The sequence below is a fragment of the Teleopsis dalmanni genome, chromosome 2, assembly GCF_002237135.1.
Source record: "Teleopsis dalmanni isolate 2A chromosome 2, ASM223713v2, whole genome shotgun sequence".
NCBI lineage: Eukaryota > Metazoa > Arthropoda > Insecta > Diptera > Diopsidae > Teleopsis > Teleopsis dalmanni.
This window is the reverse complement of record NC_051847.1, coordinates 191,120,344-191,140,547: the sequence shown is the minus strand read 5'-3', so window position 1 is coordinate 191,140,547 and position 20,204 is coordinate 191,120,344. Positions and strand designations below refer to the sequence as shown.

Sequence of the window (20,204 nt, the reverse complement as noted above, 5' to 3'; positions counted from 1 at the left end):
TAAGTTAAGTTTAAAATTGTATATAATTTATGTAAATGGAAGATATGAAAAATAATTTTATAAGAATATATAATAAAAAAACCCAAAATAATTTATAAATGTAACGTAATAATTAATTTATAAATAATATTATATTTATAAAAAATTATTTAATATAAAAAAAATACACAATGAAAAACAAAAATATTATGTAAAAATTGTACATAATTATAAATTCTATTGATATTTAATGTGGCAATTTTAAAAGAGAAATTAACGTAATTTGTAACATTTTTTTAAAATAAAATTTTGATGCGAATATTTGCATATAATTAAGCTAATTAAATTAAAAATTTATTAAACAAATAATGTTAATTGTAAATTAAGCATATTGATTGTACTCGATATTGAAATACTTTAATTCGCATTGTTATTATTTTCTAAAAATTGTGTTCACTTAGTCAAAGTTTACAATTTAATTGTATGTTAAAATTATTAATATATATATATAAAAAATTGTTTTTTAAATTAGTACAATACAAATATAAATAATTTTTTAAAAATGTTGTTTTATAAAGATTTATACAATTTAAATATTAATAATGTTTACAATTTTGTAACTGCAAAATATTTTTTGTTTTTGGTTTATAATGATGTTGATATTTTTAATGATATACAATGGTAAACGATAATTAAATAAAAACTTAATTTAAGTAAAAAACAAAAAAAAACAAGAATTGCTATATTTTTTTTTAATTAATAGTCAATAGTTTATTGCCAATAAAATTTTTTAATTGCAAAAGTCAGATTTAAGAAAAAATATTTTTATTTGCGCGGCAATTAATATTAATTAAAATGGTGCTATATTGATATTTGCCTTTAGTTTTAGTTTTATACAAAAGAAAAGTAGTTATCCTTTTAGCACATTAGTCCGCAATGTAAAATAGTTATCCTTTTAGCACATAAGTGTACAAAGCAGAGGAGTAGTTCAACCATAAATATGGGCAACTGCTGCAGTGCAATAAATGCTTGCATTGTACGAGTATTTCGTATTTCACAAGGACAATGTTTGAGAGCAGCTGCTATAGGGAAATACTTCTATGATAACACACACACAGATACTCACTCAGTGTGTACTCAGAGTATCTGTATCTGTGTTTAAACAGAACGATACTTTTATGAAGCAAAATTAAAAACAAATAATCTGCAGTGTTAGATAGAGGAAAAAAAAGTGAAATATCGGTTCAGAGTGCAATCCTAAATGAATCAAATGGGTTTAGAGTTTGTTTGCTTGGCTATTTGCAATGCATGTGCTGCGTAGTAGTCTTAAGGCAGAACATAATAACAATTAAACAATTTCAATTGAATTTTATGAATGGCTTTAATATTTAATGGAAAATAGAGAAACGCAAGTGTACCTATTAGTAGAACAACAAAAGAAAAAAATCTTATAGAAAATTTTCCTTATTATTTTAAAAATGCTGTTGTAAGCAGGTATGTAAATAAATTTCCAAGTATGTCAAGTTTTTTTAATTCCATATATCTTGCAATTTCGAGGAGTGGACTGAGTGTTTTGAAACTAACTTGAGACATTGATAAATGCAAGTAATTGACTGATATCCATATAGAAGATGATCTGGAATGAGACCTATGCTTAAGACTAGATCTGGATAAACCTGAAAAGTGCTACAACAGAAGTTATACTGTCTCTTCTCCGAACAACCGAGATATAATGTGAACTCGATATAATGTTCTGGTTAGAAGAGTGTTTAGTTCGGTACCCACTGGTAGAAAACGTGTTACTATATGTCTGAATGACCAAGGGACTAATAAAATGGTATTATTAACTAGCGACAGTACGACAATGATTGAACTGGCTGGAAGGAGCTACTAGACCCCGGGTTAGAATAACTCAGATCTATGAGTTATTCTACATCGAAATAAGTAAGTAACTTGATAAGTTATTTACTTTCTAATACAGCAATGGCGCTATAAATATTTTACTCTACAACAAAAAAAAAAATTTACAAAAAATAATAGTATATAAATGATAAAATTTTTATAGAAATAGAATGGTCATATTAATGATCATAAATATTTGTAATCACAAAAAATACTCTTCATAATAATATACTTTAGAACCATATTTTTTCTAAGCTCAAATCTAGAAAAGTTTTATATAGTAGCTATTATAGTTATATTATAATTTGGGTGATAGATTGACATTGGTTTTTATTTAATAGAAAGATAAAATGTTAAACTTGATTCAACCACAGTTTCGTATAGTAGCTAATATATCGTTGGAGCATTGAGTAAGAAATTGGTACAGGTCATTATTCAGTAGGAAGACATACGCTGAAACTCGTCTCTACAAAAGTTTTGTGTAATATACGTAACTGTTAGAAAGATGGAACATTAAGTGATAAATCTTCTCTTAAGTTAATAGAATATTTGTTAAACTAGAAGGTTTCTGATTTCACTAAATGGTAGCACTAAATACATTATTATTAAAAACATGAAGATGGGACTATGAACTTTTTGATAATTTTTTTCTTGACGTGTTTGTTAGCATTTTCCATATAAAGAATTTTCTTGATTAATTTCTTGAATTATTTTTTAAAAATATATTCTTAATATTGATATTTAGTATTCATTCCTTTCTTAAAATGTGCAATCGATTTTTTTAAGGTAAAGGACAAAGATGTCACCTTTATAAAAGCTAGAAGGAAATAAAAAAGTGACTTAGTTCAGATAAGGAGGAAATGCGTACGTATATAATTTTATACTCCAAAACGAAGCATTGAACTTTTAGAATTGAAGGATCAATTAGAAGAAGTTCTCAGAAGACATTTAGCATACTTTTTAAAACTTTCGTGTGATATTAGAATTTATAAACTTCTCAAGGACTAAGTCTCATGCTAAACGCTTCTAAGTATATTGCTTTTAAAAATTGCTGTTAATAGTTCATAAACAACAATTCTTAGAAATCGTTTGGGGTGCTTTAAAATTTTTTCTTTTCTAAACGTCTAACTGAACCTCTCAATTAAAGTAACTGCACAGAGTATCTATCATCGAATCCAGTACTTAATCTTTTTAACGATTTTTTTTATAGTACAATAAAAGCTAAAAATGTCAAAACATGTCTTATAAATGGACAGCACTCTTAACGGTCGTATATTATTAGTTCGCAATTTTAATTTCTTAAATTAATTACATGTTCTTAACCCGTCAAGACTACTAGATCCGAAATCGTTTAAGCTTATGTCCTGGTGCCAGTGGTTCATTCAGACGTCGGTCACTCTCACATGAGGAACAAAACGAACAGGATTCTTCAGACATCCAGAATAATAACAGTTGGTTCTATTGGTGTATTAAGTGTGTAAGTGCCAACAGCGTAAATGCATATATTTCATAACTATAACTTATCTGAAATTTTAATCTTACCATATTCTTAGTAATAAAATATCATTTTTTTATATTGCAAAAGTTCGAAATATTTTTAAAGAACAAATTTTAGTTCATAAGTCAAATTTGATAGGCTTATCTGACGCTAATTAATGACTTTTTAACTAATTTCATAGAATTGCACTCATTTTCAATACTCTTACACTTTTGATGATCCTGATTAAAAGGATTAAAGCTTGTTCGCCTGCAAAATCATTTTAGCGCATAAGCCGTGTAATTTTGCCTTGTAATGAAATACCTTTTGCCATCGGGGCCCTTGTTGACATTAGATGAATATGCAAACAGTTCCGAACAAAAATGAATTCCGTGACTGGAAGCGTGAAGAACGCTTCGTTGCTCCAATTTAGGTATGCAAAACTCTAAAAACGCAAGTGCATGAATGCAGCATTTGTGTGTTGCAGTTTATGCACTTAAACAATATTTGCATTCATTAAACTGAGTTGAGTTAGAACAAACAAACATAAATGCATTCGTGCCGTTTATCAGCACTCGTACATATGCATGCCTAGTGAGATTTGCATTGATTTTTAAATTGACAAGCGAATTGTTTATCCTGTCAGAGGACATACGATATGTTGATGCGTTATATGCCAATGAATACTAATGTTTCGAAACAGCTGTTGTAGAGATGTTGTAGTGACTAAATTATAGTCAAGGTTGACTTACTTCTTAAGAATATATTAAGAGTATACTTGGCACTTCAAAATATTTAAATTAATTATTATAAATTAATTTATAAAATAATTTAATAAAAAGAGATACTGAAAGTTTGGAATATATATATACATTTTGAGTATATTAAAAAAAAGTATATAGCAACAATAGTTTAAGCATATTAAAGTATAACATGTGTTTAAAATAATAAGTTGATCTATGATCTAGTCTTACCATTTTTAGAAAAGTTTAAAGGTATTAGAAATAAAATGCTATAAAATACTATTATAATTCTCATTTGCGTGAAGCACATATAAATTAATTTATTATTAGTATTTGCCACTAAGCTCCTTCAAAGAATTTCCTCATAGGCCTCCCCCAATCGCTGGCATCCCATTTTGACAAGATCGATAATAAACAAGATAGTTGCAGGTATTACAACCTATTTCAAAGAGTATACTTTTAGTGTCTTTACCTTTATTTAAGAGATTAATGGCGTTTTCGGTTGGCAAATCTGGATTCTGTTCAGATTCACTCTCGATCTATCAAATTTTCTTACCCATTCGAATATTTTTAGGATAATCTAACATTTCTGTAGTAGTGTTAGTAGACATTTATATTTTTCAAATACATATATCCCATCAAATTATATTTTATTTGTTAATTTGTAGTCATATAAAACGGCAGTTAGTTTTAGAGTAATCTTGCTATACTAGCAAAATATTTAATGTTATTAATTAATCTGCAGTGCTACACATTTTGCTCAAAATCTACCAATCGAAAATGAAAATTGCACCCAGACTTAATCATAATTGAAAAAGTAACCACAGATTTACCAAACGAAAACGGCATAAGACTTAATTCTTTTTTGGAACTATAATATCATTCAAGCTTCAAGTATTTATCTGAGTTCACTGTGAATTACTTTTGCAAAATATTTTCTAATTTTCATTTAGTACCAATACTGCAATTCTTTAATTAATCAATATAAAATAAATTATTATCATATATATGTAATAATTGCTATCAACGGATCAATGCAGATTTCTTATATAACAATCCGACGCTAAGCCTACAAACATAGTGAAGATGAAGACGATGTGTAATATAACGAAAATTTGTGCCATAGTAATCATATGGGATTTGTCTATAATATTTTGTGCCAGCCTGGTCAGCGGTTAATTTGGTTCTCTACTGCTCACAACTTGATCGCTTAAACGAAACAATTAAAGAAAAGCGACCAGACTTGGCAAACAGAAAAAAAATTTATGTTCTACCCCGACAATGACAGGGCACACATATCTTCGATAATTTGAAACAAGTTGACAGAACTTGGTTGGGATGTTTTTATGCATTCTCCATTTAGCCCGAAGCTTACACTATCTCACTACCGTATGCTTCGATTTAAACAATGGTAAAATGGTAAAATATTAGCTGTCCAAAGAGGCGTGGAAATCAATTGGTCAAGTTTTTCATCTAGAGCTCAAAAAATTCTACACAATGCAGTTATACGAAAAAGCTATACGAAAAATGTCAAGAGTTCATAATAATAATGGCCAATACATATTTGATTAAAATTGATTTTCAATAAAACAAACTTTTTTTTAAAAATTTACAAAAAAGAAGTGATGCCAACCAATATCAATCAATGTTAACCAATATTAAACTTCGTTTTTATCTTTATCTTCACTATATCCGTAGCTTAACTGAACACAAAACACTTAACTATTTTAATGAAGGCGAAATGGTGAACAATTCAGGATTTCGAACTATCTGACGTAGATAACATAGGAGTATACTTTATCTGCAATAACATCTTCTTATGTATCTTGATATTAACATCAAAGCTGGACAGCAGTGGCGTCGCTACGCGTTAGCGATGTCGGCGACCGCCGACGGCCTCGTGCCCACAGGGGCCTCGCAAAAAGTTACCGACTGTGGATTCTAAGCACTTAATAAATATTTTGAGCAATTTGGTTTGATAATGGCATTAACTATATTCGAAGTATTCCCTAATGTTTATATAGTAATCAGATTCATGTTCACAGTTCCAGTCAGTATAGCTTCGACGAAAAGAAAGAAGCAAAGTTAAAATTGTTTAAGACGTACTAGAAAAATATGATGGTCCAAGAGAGACTATCTTCATTATGATATAATTTAAAAAAAATAGGGTGATACTAAAAGTAGGAAAATTCATTTATTTTAATTTGTGTTTGTTTTAAATTGATTAGGAATAAAACTTTCAATCATGCTTTGTCGTATTAGTGAATGTAACTTATTTACTTTTACAACTGGGTTATAAAGAGGGTCTCGCAATTCTGATGTCGCCGACGTGCAGAGTTGGTCTAGCTCCGCCACTGCTGGACAGTCACAAAGAATGTGAGTCAAGTAAATATTTAAATATTTAATACAAAAATTATTTATATATATGTACATATTATTTCTTTTAAAAATGGTCTTTGTATTAAAATATTTATAATATTTAAGTACTTTATTTATGTACGAAAAATTATTATCTATAAATTTGCGCATTTTATTAAATATTATTTTCTTTTTTGCCTCAACAAAATATTTACAAATTTTTGCCTTCTTAAGCAGAAGGGCTTAAAGATTCTTTCTTATATTTATCTTTATCCTTATATCTTAAAATATTAACATCTCAAACTTTTCTCGACGAGGCATTTTATCTGTATTTCGTATGAGTACGAGTATTTATGTATTTATGCTAAAAAGGAAAAGTATTTAAATAAAAACAAATTTGTTTGTACGAGTTGAGTTGAGTTGAGTTTTTATCTACAATTTAGAGCAGTAAGTCAAAACAATATTTGAATATGCCTAAAACAATAAACCTACCCCATCATATAAAGTTAACCCAAGGACATTTAATGTAAAGTATGCATAAAATTCAAGCAACCTCAACGAGGATTCGAAACTTCCACTAAATGAACGTGCACCTTTGCCAATGTGTAAACAATTGTGCGCCTTATCCTAGGCTATAAATACGGAAGCACCTCGCAGACATAACCTGACTAACAATTCGGCCACTTTACTGTTGCCAGTGGTGCTGCCTTAACGACGCACACAAATGAAAGGAACCAGAGACTTGTAAGGTAACGTCTATTGATTTGGAGCGCGCAATTTTCATTTCGTACCTCGTACCTGGTACCTGGCACCATGGAAAATTTGTATGCCACCAATGAATTTGTTACGAGTTTTTTTCCTGATTTTATTATCTTTTTTTAACGTGAACAATTTGTTTTTGGTGGAAATCCTGCATTAGTACTTTGGGCACGAGCGAAAATCATACCATTCAGTTTAGTGAGTGTACTTGAGCAAATCGTTTACTTCCGGAAGATTTATTTGTTTTGCTATTAAATTGAACAAAATGACAGGATTCTGAATGTTATTGTGTTAAGAAGTATAAGGATCGCGTTAAAATTTTATTCCATTCAAAAACAGCTGGAAGTTTAAAATGACGACAAGTGATGAAACGGCCAATTTTTGTCATGACCACTATGAACATCCTTTATTGTGGTGTGAGGAGAAGAAACGTTTAATTGAGCGTAAAAATGCTGAGGAAAGTTTACGTATGTGGCGTCGCCGTAAGGCTGAGGAAATGGCACGGAAAGAACGTGAAAAACAGGAGGTAAGTGTTGTGGGAAAAATATCCTGCATAATATCCTGCATATCCTGTAATGACACATATTTATGTTATGTTTGCAGTGAGTTTGTGTTTTAATGTAAATTAAAGCAAAGGCATGAAATCGTGAAATCGTGTAATTAAATGTGTGGTTCAGCACCTTTGTGATGTTTTCATGATAGTTAATTAAATTTTATTATGCTGTTAATATAATTAATATTGAATCAAAGCCATTTTAAGTGAGGAGAAAATTAAATTTTCTTCTGCATCAGACAGAGAGAAGGACAGTAAATGAAAAATACGAGTAAATCTGTTAAATTAAATTGCCGCAAGTATTTAATTAATAATTGTTAATGAATATATTTTTATATTAGTATACAGAGCGTTTACATACTAAACGATGTAGAGATGGGAAGCAGTTCTTTAATTCTATATATATATAGTATACGAGAGGATGAGGATAGAGAGTGTCAAAGAAAATATTCTACCTGAAAAATGCTTTATGCATAAAAATCACAATACAACTATATTTAAAAATTTTATTATATCCTGCGATTTCGAGTAAATTCAGGAAAAGTAAATTGAAATTTCCTAGGGATTTTTTGCACTGCACTTATGTAAATATTTATTTATTTATTTATAGCATTTATTTATTATTTTTGGTTAAAAGTTTTTAAATTTATTTATTAAACATCTTATAAAATTTCCACTATGGTAACACATAATTTACCTAATTTTCTTCTAATTTACCCTACTCGAAATACTTGTAAAGACCAATATTCGCTGCCATACCGACATAATTTACTATTTTCCTTAATGTACTCGAACTCACACACGGCCTGCATTGTATTCTATGTTCCTTGTTCGTATATATACCAACTTAAATACCAACATTCGCTGCCATACCGACATAATTTACTATTTCCCTCAATTTACCATCAATTTACTCGAACTCGCACACGACCTACATTGTATTCTATGTTCATTGATCGTATATATACTTAGTATAGGTGAAGATGGGGATAAAGAGTGTCAAAGAATACTCTAGCTGAAAAATAATAAGCATGGTAGACGTTCCACCACACATTTTACAAAAATCTATCTCATTCTAGTACTTCATCTCCGTGTGTGTAGTGGGTGTCTCGTTATTATAAAACTATATGAAGTTCAGAAGATAGTGTATGAAAAGACTATTAAAAAAAATTTAAAAAATTTTTTTCAATGTCTAGATATGATATAGATGATGAGATATAAGCACTGATATATTGTTGATGAAGACTTAAATGTTTAATTGCTGATATCGACCATTTATTAATTCATTATTTTTAAATTTTAATTAAAAATTAAAATTTAATATTGTGCTATTATTGAATTATTCTAATGAAAGTACTGCATAAGTTTTAATTACTGTAATATGTAGTTTAGTGTGCACATAAAATTATAATTATTTTTTATTTAAAATAGTTATTGATAAGAGACAAAAGAAAACAATATTAAATATATTAAACTATATTGGGATATTTTCAATACATAAAGCTCTAAAGATTAATTTTTGTGGTGGTTTTATTTAATTAAATTTTTGAATTAAACAATATATCTTATTGGTAAGAATTTCATTTATAATTCTCATTGTCTTTGAGAAATTATTAAAGTAAAAAAGAAGAAAATTATTTCTCTTCGTTTCTTAAAGCTCATTTGTTTTTAGATATAGATTTAATAGTTTTTATATTTGTATGTAATACTGTGTGTTTGTAGGAATGAATTTTTGCCAATTAAGTTTTCAGTATAGTAAATATAATAGATTTTGTGCATTGTTTCAAACTCCATTATTTTTAACCTTAAAACCCATACCTTGTTAAGATGAAAAATTTTTTAATGCAAAATATTTAGTCGGAATATAAATTATTTCTAAATTTTTTATTAAACATTTAATTTGCATTTTATAGTGTTTAATTGTAATTCTCATAAAGTTTTTCTTGGTTTTACAATAAAACATAAGGTAATAGAACCAATAAGTGTGGCGTTATCGCCGGCGATGTTCGTCGCGTTTTCCATTAATGTATTGAAATTATTAGATATACATTAATATTTTACAGTCTGAGTGTGCTCGCTTTAGAACTGCAAAATTACTTAATGATTACAGACTTTTGATCGCTTGTCTGAGTAAATAAATATATTTCATTGGGTAAAATCTGTACATTACCGAGCTTGACAGACATTCAGAACAGAAATCTTACAGGAACTATCTCATTTATCAACCTATATCTAGTACGTTGCGCACAATAGATCGTTTAGGTCGGGGTGCATTCATAGCCTATTATTTAATAATAATAATATTTACTATATTATCTTCGAGTGCGTGGTGACAAAATAGTTATACTTTAACGAAAGAGAAAGCTCTAAAAACCAATGTGCTGAAATTCTATATATCATAAAAAATCATGAAATGGCCTAATATATGCCTTTGTCAATTGTATGTTCAGTTAGTATTCGAGTTAGCTTTGTGGAGGGGATATTAAGAATCTTTCTTACATAGGCGAGATGTGTTTGCACTGTGTCTACAAACTGCTTTGGTGAACCAGTTTCTAAGTGGGTCATATAGTTAATAGTGGGTGGAGGTAGTATCTAAAGTGTTTTTCCAGTTGATTATAGTATTTGTAATATCAAACTTGGGTACCGTAGAGTACAATTGAACGTATTGCCGTGTAGAAAATTTTTAATTTATTTATTAAAGTTATTTTAAGATGAGTACAAGTATTTTGCTCACGTGGAGTTAATTGCACTTTTACCGAATGAGATTTTAGAGATCAAATGTTTATTTTTATATACATTGAGAATTTCTATTTGCCTTTTCTCGAATTTTAACGACAACGAATTACTTGGTTGGTTGCAGTGGCAGGTCATAAGATAACTTCAAATGTACCTCAATTAGCGATTTTGCGCCGTTTTGTTACCACATTCCTCGCAAGAACTTTAGTATAGAAGAGTAGAGACTAAATCCATCCCACTGAATTTAGGTAATTTAATAGGTCTTTCATCTTCACCATTGAGCAGTCTGATAAACTATCACAAAAGTATTTTCCTAAGAACCTATATTTTCTGGATGCTAGAGCTGGGCATTCACATAGAAAATGTATTATTGCTTCTTTCTCCTGCGGGTTTCTACAACTTCTGCAGTGAGAGTTATGGGGAATACGCAGTTTCTCTGCGTGAGTTCCTATACACCAATGACCAGTAAGAACTGCAATAAGCCTTGCAGTGTTTACGCGATCTCTTTTGATCAGTTCCAGGGATTTATTTTTATTATAGGTGGACCATGTTAACCTGGAAGTTGCACATGACCTTAGTGCTTTCCATCTGTTATTGGCGAGTTGCAGAAAGTAAAGGAAGGTAGTTCTTTTGATGGTCTCCAGGGTAATATAAACTGGTACCGCCAGTGACGCGTCTAGGGAGGCATCAGAGCGGGCTAAACTATCAGCTTTCTCATTCCCTACGATGTTCCTATGCCCAGGAACCCAGATGAGTGTGATATCGGCCAACCGATTTAGCTCGTCGATTGCTTCTCTACATTCTTTTACTATATTCTACATTCTTTTACGAATTACTTACACTAGGATATTTTCTGAAAATCATTATCTTAGATTTATTTAGATTCCCGATAAGACTTCATTGTGAACAATATCTACTAAGCATTGAGTATAATAATAATAATAAATAATAATAATAATAAAAATTTTTAATAAATAATTTTAACTAAATCATTATAAATAGCCAGCACTCAATAACATAATAAGAAATGTATCTCATTGAATATAAACAATCTGTAGTTATTTATTTATAGTCACACAAACTAATACGAATACCTTTTATATACAAATAAATTGCGGCAATAAAAAAATTTAATTTATACTTGAATATAAAAATGATAAGAACTATTACCTGTAATTCATATTTTATTGAACCTTTCCCATTACATTTGTAACTTCAGTCTAAAATATCGTCCTGGCAACATTTGCACTTATCAATGCTTCAAATCAAAACAATAAGGTTAAGGACCTTTTTTAGTATTGTAAAAATATCAAACTGCCTTATTTTTCATACAATTTCCTACAAATTGTTGAAGCATATGATTTGGTACTTATATATATATATATACGAGTATACCTCAATATGAATAAACGTATCTCATATATACTTGTGTTTAGCAATTTTTCATACGAATTTATGAACTGCACAGTAATAAATTCGAAATCACTTTGCAAACAATTTGACAACATTTAAATGGAAAAGTTTGGCATAAATACAGTTCACCTAAATACGAAATCCTTTGGAAAGTCCTTTGCGTGACTGAATCTGAGTCTATTCGCAATAGGAAAATAACATTGCCAAAAAGTATGACTCTTTTCAGTTTAAACACTGAATTGGTATCATTTTGCAACTATAACAACAACCTATAAACTCCAAACAAGTCGTATAGGAAATAGGAAGTCTAATTTTAGTTTCCAGAGTTTGGAAAATAGAAAAAATTTAATAAAATTAAATGAAAGCTGAAGAGAAAGAAGCACAGACGTTTATGAAAGTTTAACAGAGTTTCTGTCTGCAAAAAGTCTGCCAAAATACACGAACTTCCGTAAACAAAGTTAATGACTCGTATTTGAGTGGTGGGGAATGTAAGTAAAAATAGGTTTAATATATATTTTTTTGATTTATTTGTATTTATTAATAAATGTTAATAAATCAGACAACCTTCCAAAGAGAAAAAAGTATAGTGAAGAAATATTTATCGTTGACAGATAATTTTTATTTGATAATAAATAATTTGGTTAAAGAGGTCTCACTGCTATATGCATATAACTCTAAAAGAGTGTTTACAATAATATGAATCTTTGGAAGTGTCTGCATTTATAAAATAAATTCTATAAAAGTTTTTTATAAATTTATGAATAAGTATTATATTGAATATAAGGTAGCACCTTGTCAATGTGACAGGGCATAATAGATTGTGCATAGATTAAATAAATAAAGTCTTAAACAAGATCCACACCTCGATAAAAACCACGATGTGCGAACTAATTAGATGTACAGAAGAATTCACCATAGCGGTAACAGGTGAGTTGTGGACAGAGATTTTCAAATGCTCATAAGTGGAACTGACGCTTCAATAAAAGCTACGATATATAAACTTTTTTGGACCACAGAAAAAGTCATCATAGCGGTGACAGATGACTAGTGGACTAAGTACAACGATCAGTCTAACAAACTAAGACAAAAATTGAACTAAGAGCATTTTGAGCTTCAAGAAGCAAAGATGCTTCAACAATAACGTTTACCAACAAGTGAATGAGAAGTAATAGCCAAGTTGAAAAGAGATAGAACCCATCATTGTCCAGGACTACTGACGAGTTGACTTTTAATATTTTGAAAACCGTTCGTTCACTGGCTTAGCAGAGATAACAAAGGCAACCTTTCGGTTGTTCTCAGCTTTATCCTCTTCCAGACAAGTTTGAGCGCATTACAATAGCTATGAGATTTCTCAGAGTGATTGTGGAGTCAGTTGTGTTAGTGCGCATTCTCTCAACCTATTCTATAAAAGATTTAGTGACTCCAAAATCGATAATATAGTTACTGGTAAGGGCTATTCATGCTAAAATGGCTAAAGGCTTGTAAACAAAACTCTTCTTCCTAGAATTTGACAATCAAGGGCAATAACAATGTAAATATCAATAGAAAACAAAATCTCTCACTTCTGCGGAAAAAGTTATAGGTGAACACTGAAGCAAAAAGTATAGAACAACGTGGATGTCTAGAGACATGATTAATCGCAACAGAACCATACATTTAATTAACATCTATACAGTTAGTTGTTGTAGTTAAAAACGGTCGTCCAATTTTTGGCAAACTAGACGCTTTCAAAATGTGTTAAATGTTTAAAAATTGGAAGCTTAAGATCAGTATATCACCAGTAAATCTTTACTAATATGTTTCGGATTGCATATAGTAAAAAACTCCACTTTAAAATCTCTTACGGTAGAAATATAAGTAACCCTATGGAATAAGGTTTAAACTTAATCGATCATGTTATCGAAAATTAACTTGTTGTTATCGATAAAATTGAAGAGTTTCGGTACCTTGGTAGCATGATAACTAAAGATAATAAAAACTAAATTAACCTAAGATACTTGAAGAAAATAATAAAATATTTGCTTGAAATTATATAGTAAATTAAATATTTGAATTAATAATTCTAATTAAAATAATATCAAATACATAGTTGTTGTTGCTGAAAATGATTCTAATTTTTTAAGTGAATATTTTAATAGACAAATTTAATTTAAATTATTATACATATGTATTATTTTTTTGAAATATTTTTTTTATTTATATAATTTAATAGTGATTTTTTATATTTTAGTATTTTGACCTTTATTTAAAACACTGCCCTTGGGGACGTCCTGGTGGAGGAGCACCTAATGTAGATGTTAGACGCAAAGATATAACTGCCGTTGGTTTGCATTCAACACCAACAATTGTAAATATATACAATAATCTGATATATTCTTTAATTTTAACCAATTTTTACTTACAGAACATGCCAAATCGTTTGATATCTTTACAACCACCGTGTCGATATAGTGATTATTTTTCCAAACATAGAAAATGTCATGATCCTGCTGCAATTTATCATCATCATCATCATGCACCACGTGTCACCACACATGCACATACAGTTCATCATATAACCGATACAATACGTCCAGCAATTGCTGGTAGTACTGTGACAATATGTGAGCGGGAAGGACCTGGTACACTTACTGTACCAAGTAAAACCAAAAATGGTGAGAGTTTAAAAATCACACTTAAAGATCATCCTTCAATATCATTTCGTGATAAAGGACATGTCGATATAGAAGTACGTTATAAACCTACTATTGGTAAAGGAAAACCCATGCTGGAAAAAATTGTAGTAACTGAAACAGATAAATGTCCATTGGCGCCAGCACAACAAAGTGAGGCGACAAAAAGTCCACAAAAGAAAAAGCAAAGTTTCAAAATGGATAAGGCGGTGAGCTATGAACTCTAATTGTATGTAACAGTGTCATTATTAGTTTGTTTCTTGTCGTTAACCAATTATAGGGTAGTAAAGATCCTTGGGGTAAACCTGGACCAGGTGGTAAGCCTTGGCGTAGTCCTAAAGCAGCTGGAAGTACTTTCATGAAATCCATGGTAAGTTTAGTTTAAATTCTGACAAAAGGATAGGTAATTATTATATATATAATACAAATAATTTTATTATCATATATATTATGTGATTACAATTTGTTTTGTGATACTTGTTTCTTTTTTTATACGTTCATCATCTTCCCCAAATTCCTCTCCTCCTTCTTCAAAAAAGATATTTTTCTTGATATCAATCTGAAATCAATCAATCTGAGAAATCCCGCTTATTAATAAGAAAGGAGGGGAATTCGGGAGAGGATGTCAAAGCCTGTTAATTCGCAGCAAATTTACGGAAGATATAAAATTCGTAGCTCTTCTAATAAAAAAAAAGCTTAAAATTCTCGTTATGGCCAGAGACTCAGATGTGTAGCAGAAAAAAAAATTGCAGATTTTAGCTCAGCAGTCCCAAATTAATTTAGCATCATTTAAAATTTACAAAAAAAAAAAAAACGAATCTAGTTTCACAAAATATTATCAAAGTGTTTTGTACTTTTTTCCCTTCAAATAGCATAGAACCTCCATCAACTTCTTCATTTTATATAAATTTGATTAAAAATTAAAAAAAAATATTTTCACTAACATTTACGACTCAAGGAATGAAGTAATGTATACGATAATGTATACCCTATTAGATTTAAATCATTTAATTACAAAGTAAACCCTTTCATTTCACTCACGCAAGGAATCGGTGCACAAGTTACCTCAAATAAATATTTTGAATATTTTTTTACAATCAAAAAGAATAATTTAAAACTCATACTCATCAATTTACAGGGTTGGACAAATAAAGAAGTATTAAAGGAACTTGATCAAGACAATCCTGCCACACCTGCTGAGAAGAACACTTTTCGTAAATCGCGTAGCAATAAAAAGTTGCAGAGATGTTGTGCAATGTGCACTTGTACATGTCCAGCGATGATGTCTGGTGCACTCAAATCAACACATAAAAAACCACAACATAGTTCTCCAACAAAAGTAGAACCTAATCCAATTTTAACTGGTAAGATATGTCCACGATTTATGCGTCGTTGCGTGCCAGATGTTATTCCAGGTGCTGTAGATAACAGCCGAACGACCACAGACAACACAACAAGCACATCAAATCTGCCAGGCGGAGGAGTTGAGTTGGTGCCACTCTTGGCACGTCGACGTGCCAAAAATCGTCCCATTAGTTTGTCCAGTACTGATGTAACGAAACGGACTGCATCTCATGATAGGTACGCATCTATTAAGAACAACAACAACAACAAACTAGAAAACACCAATACATGTTGCTTAAAGAAGTTCACATTGCATTTACGCTAAGCATTTCAAAGCCTTTCAAAGCAGTTCAATTTCAATTCTAATTTAGTTGCATTCATCGTGCATTAATCGTGTCTCGTATTCCAAATAATTGTAGTCAGTTGAATTGTAAAATATTTGTGAGTAGTCAAAATTTAAGATTTCATATATCAAAAACAAAAAAACAAAAAATTATTCAATTGAAATTAAGAAATTAACGTGTGTTTTTAGCGATTTTAGAGTATTTAAAATTTAAAATAATTTATAATTGGCTTAGTTGTGTTTGTCCTTGTAATTTGTATTTTAGGTTTGACTGCTAAATTATATTTAAAGTATATTGAACTAAGTAAACTAATAGATAGAAATAGTTAGATAAAAATTTATTGATAAAAGCACTTGAAATAAAATACAAAAGATAAGGATAATTAAGTTCTTAATTAAGTTAGAGAGGTAGGAACGAGAATGTCGCATCAAAGCGATCCAAAGCGGCTAATAAGACTCACGGACTGCGTTCTCACTTGAATCAATTGGGAACAAAGTTCCACAATATGATATGGCGGGAATACATTAACTCACCATATCTATGTAGATTTTCCTCATTTCACTTTATGTAGACTTTAGGTAGACTTTTTTTACATTTCCTTGAAACTGTTCTGCAAACTTCGACGACGCTAAGTCGTCTCAAATCAAATAGCACGCAATTAAGATTGGGGAAGCCTAACCGTTCTTTTTCCATCTGTAATCACAAACCACAATTTTAACATCATTGTTTGTGGCAGTTATTCTGATATGCATTTAGTTCATCTAATTCTCTAAGACTTTATTTGGGGTTTATTTTTTTAAAAAATTAGAAAGTAAACATCTAATATTAGACTAATCAAAAAACGACTCTAGATATTTGTAATTATTTATTACTTTAAAATTATAATTGTGTTACCAAAATGGATTGCTCGTTAGCAAGATTTGTTTTTCGTTTTAATTGCTGTGAAGTTCTTTTTCTCTGGAATGGTTGTCCAGTGTTCAAAATGCTCATTCGATTTTGATTATTGAACTACATATAACTAAAGATTTACGATTATCATAGTAACAATGATGCTGACTAGAAATTAATGAAGTTGGATATGAATGATGTCACAAGAACAGTATAATCAGTGTATGCTTTAGATCAGGGTTGCCTAAAGCACGACTCACGGGTCACATGCGGCCCGCTGCTAATGTTTATGTGGCCCGCGACATAATTTTAATCTGCTACAGTATATAGTATAATTAAATAAATTAACTTAATAAATTAATTTAAATTGATAAATTAATAAAACTAAGCAACTATGAACGTATGTATTTGTTTTTGCGTTCCTCCAATCTATAGAGTGATTGGTATAGGCCAGCGATTGCATGTGGTCTGAACAGCTCTGCTTTAGATCAATAGTGAAGGCCCTATACTATAACAGGAATTTAGAGGATAGTAAGTAAATAAGTAAATATTTACTTATAGAGTCATAGCGTAATTTTATTTTTAATTATTGTGGTCAATTAGAGTGTATCACAAGAGAGAAAAAAGAGGTTGTAGACGAGATTATCCTACATAAATAAAGAAAACAGAGAGAAGTTATCATACTACATATATAATGATAGACTGTTTATTAGTAATATAATACTGTTGCTCAAGAAGTTAAAATAGAAAATATTTTGTACTAAATTTTATCTTATTGCAATGAATTATACAAATATTGAAAATAAATTTAATAACAAAAAAAAAATATTTATACAAATCTGCTAGTATGAAAGTCATATCTTTCTTTGGGTCTCAGTGCTTGTTTTTTCTATTTAAAGCAAGCTAATATTATATATTATCTATTGAGCAGGATTATTTTCTGATCAATGTTTCAAAATTATGGAACAAATAATGAGTTTAAATCCTTTATAGTTAAAAAAATCTCAATTATTTTTTCTTAATGTGTATTATATTAAAATGAATAATTTTAATCAAGTTCAATATACTTTTTATATGAAAATATGATAATCATAACATAATCATAGCATAATCATTCATTTTTGTTAGCAATAATATATATTGTATGTAAGCACACCAATAGATTTTCTATTCATTTTTCTTTTTGTTTATATTTTCTAAAATCTGTTTAAACAGAACAATAGCAATATTAATTAAATTGAAAATATAAGCAATATAATATAGGAAAAATTATCATAAAATAATAATAAAAAATAAGTAAATAAAATAAAAAATATAAAAATCACTATAAGCAAGTAAACTTATGCAAAAAAAATACTTCATTCTATACAACAACATTAATCAACAAAAATCAATTGAAAATAAATCCACCTAATGTGAACGTCGCGGAACTCACCATACAACTTATGTCTGTACTTATGTCGCACTCTGTTAATTACAACAAATAAAACGTTAACATGTGTCTGCGAACACATCAAAACGTCAAATACAACACAAAAATGCCGGCTACACAGATTAGCGACAGCAGATCCCGCCGCTGACTTGCGCTATTTACGGGAGTTGAATCAGCAAATCACGGACAGACGTCGTTCCATCACACGTTCCCATCAACTCGAGCAAGAACTGTGCAACAGACATTTCGAAACTTTCGACACATACTGGGGTCGTCCAGGCCATGGTGCACCCACTGGAGTAAAGAACAAATTAAAATTGAATGAATTGCTCTACGGAGTCGAAGACTGCACAGACTAAGAAACACAATACTGAAGCAGTGCAAGAAGTGAAAGTAATGCAAGGGGAACAATGAATACAAGAGGAAGCCAAAAGAAATAAATATCCAAAAAAAAATCGCATAATTGTTTTAAATTAAATGTCATTAATTGCCATTGCAGATTTTCGTTAGGCTCTCGCGAAAATTGCAGTTATTTTGTATTTTTTGTTTGTATTGTAAAAAAAAATCATCTCGCTTTCGTACATATTCACACACACACACACATACACACGCCCATACACCATTAGTTTATATAAATTTGTATAGCCAGGAAGTGTATGCGCGTGTGTGAATGCTCTTTGCTGTATGCAAAGCGACAATTCATTGTGACTTCCTTAATTGGAAAATTAGTTTCAATTTTTTTTTTGTTTTTTTATGTTTTCAAAAATATTTTCTTTCTCTTTTTATTTTCCTTTTCTTATTTTTGTATTTCTGTTTTTTGCTTGTGTGACATGAAAAAGTTCAGATTTTGCCAATTTGCCCGGTTGCAAATTGTGTACAAAGTTTAAAAAGGACCCAAAAATTGTAGGAGAGTTTGTCAAAACGGAATTTGTTATTATTGCTTGTCTTAAATAATTTGATTTTGTTGAGAAAATGTGAAATTGTAAAATGGCAATTAAATTAAAGATTTACTTCTTTGAAAAAAAAATATTGTTGAATTTATTTCATTTAATTAAATGTTATAATATTATTAAAAACATAAAATTTGTCTTTATACATGTTTCAATAAATAAAAGTTAAATGTCTTAATTGTAAATAATTTTAAAATAATTATAATGAAAATAAAATTATATATATATATATATACATAAAATATACATAAATTATTTTTTTTTTGTGAGATATAAATACATTTTTAAATATAACGATACTTATAGAAATTGAAGGTACCAGTTGAGAGTTTGTCATCTGAAATTGTTATATATGTCATAATATAATGTATGGGGGATAACAAATACAAAATTTTATATTTTAAATTATTTTATAAACAAGAAAAAAGAGTGATAAATTAGAGAAGATCTTTTTTTAATTTATACAAATTAGAGAAATTATTTTTAATTAATTGAATAGATTTAATTCAATAAAGTAAATAAATTTAATTTAATAGATTTAATTTAATGTATTAAATAAATTTAATTTAATAAATTAAATAAATTTAATTTAATAAATTAAATAAATTTAATTCAATAATTTAATAAATTAAATAAACTTGATTTAATAAATTA

At 29.3% G+C, this 20,204-nt stretch overlaps 1 protein-coding gene across 1 annotated transcript; it reads left to right on the top strand.

The window, feature by feature from the left end:
* Positions 1–7,570: 7,570 nt before the first annotated feature.
* LOC119676432 lies at positions 7,571–19,017 on the top strand. Its single transcript, XM_038087672.1, has 8 exons — positions 7,571–7,744; positions 14,151–14,267; positions 14,325–14,580; positions 14,632–14,801; positions 14,873–14,962; positions 15,731–16,179; positions 17,970–18,038; positions 18,722–19,017. The coding sequence occupies exons 1-8, from the start codon at positions 7,571–7,573 to the stop codon at positions 18,957–18,959; spliced, it is 1,563 nt and encodes a 520-aa protein (XP_037943600.1). The 3' UTR covers positions 18,960–19,017.
* Positions 19,018–20,204: the final 1,187 nt, after the last annotated feature.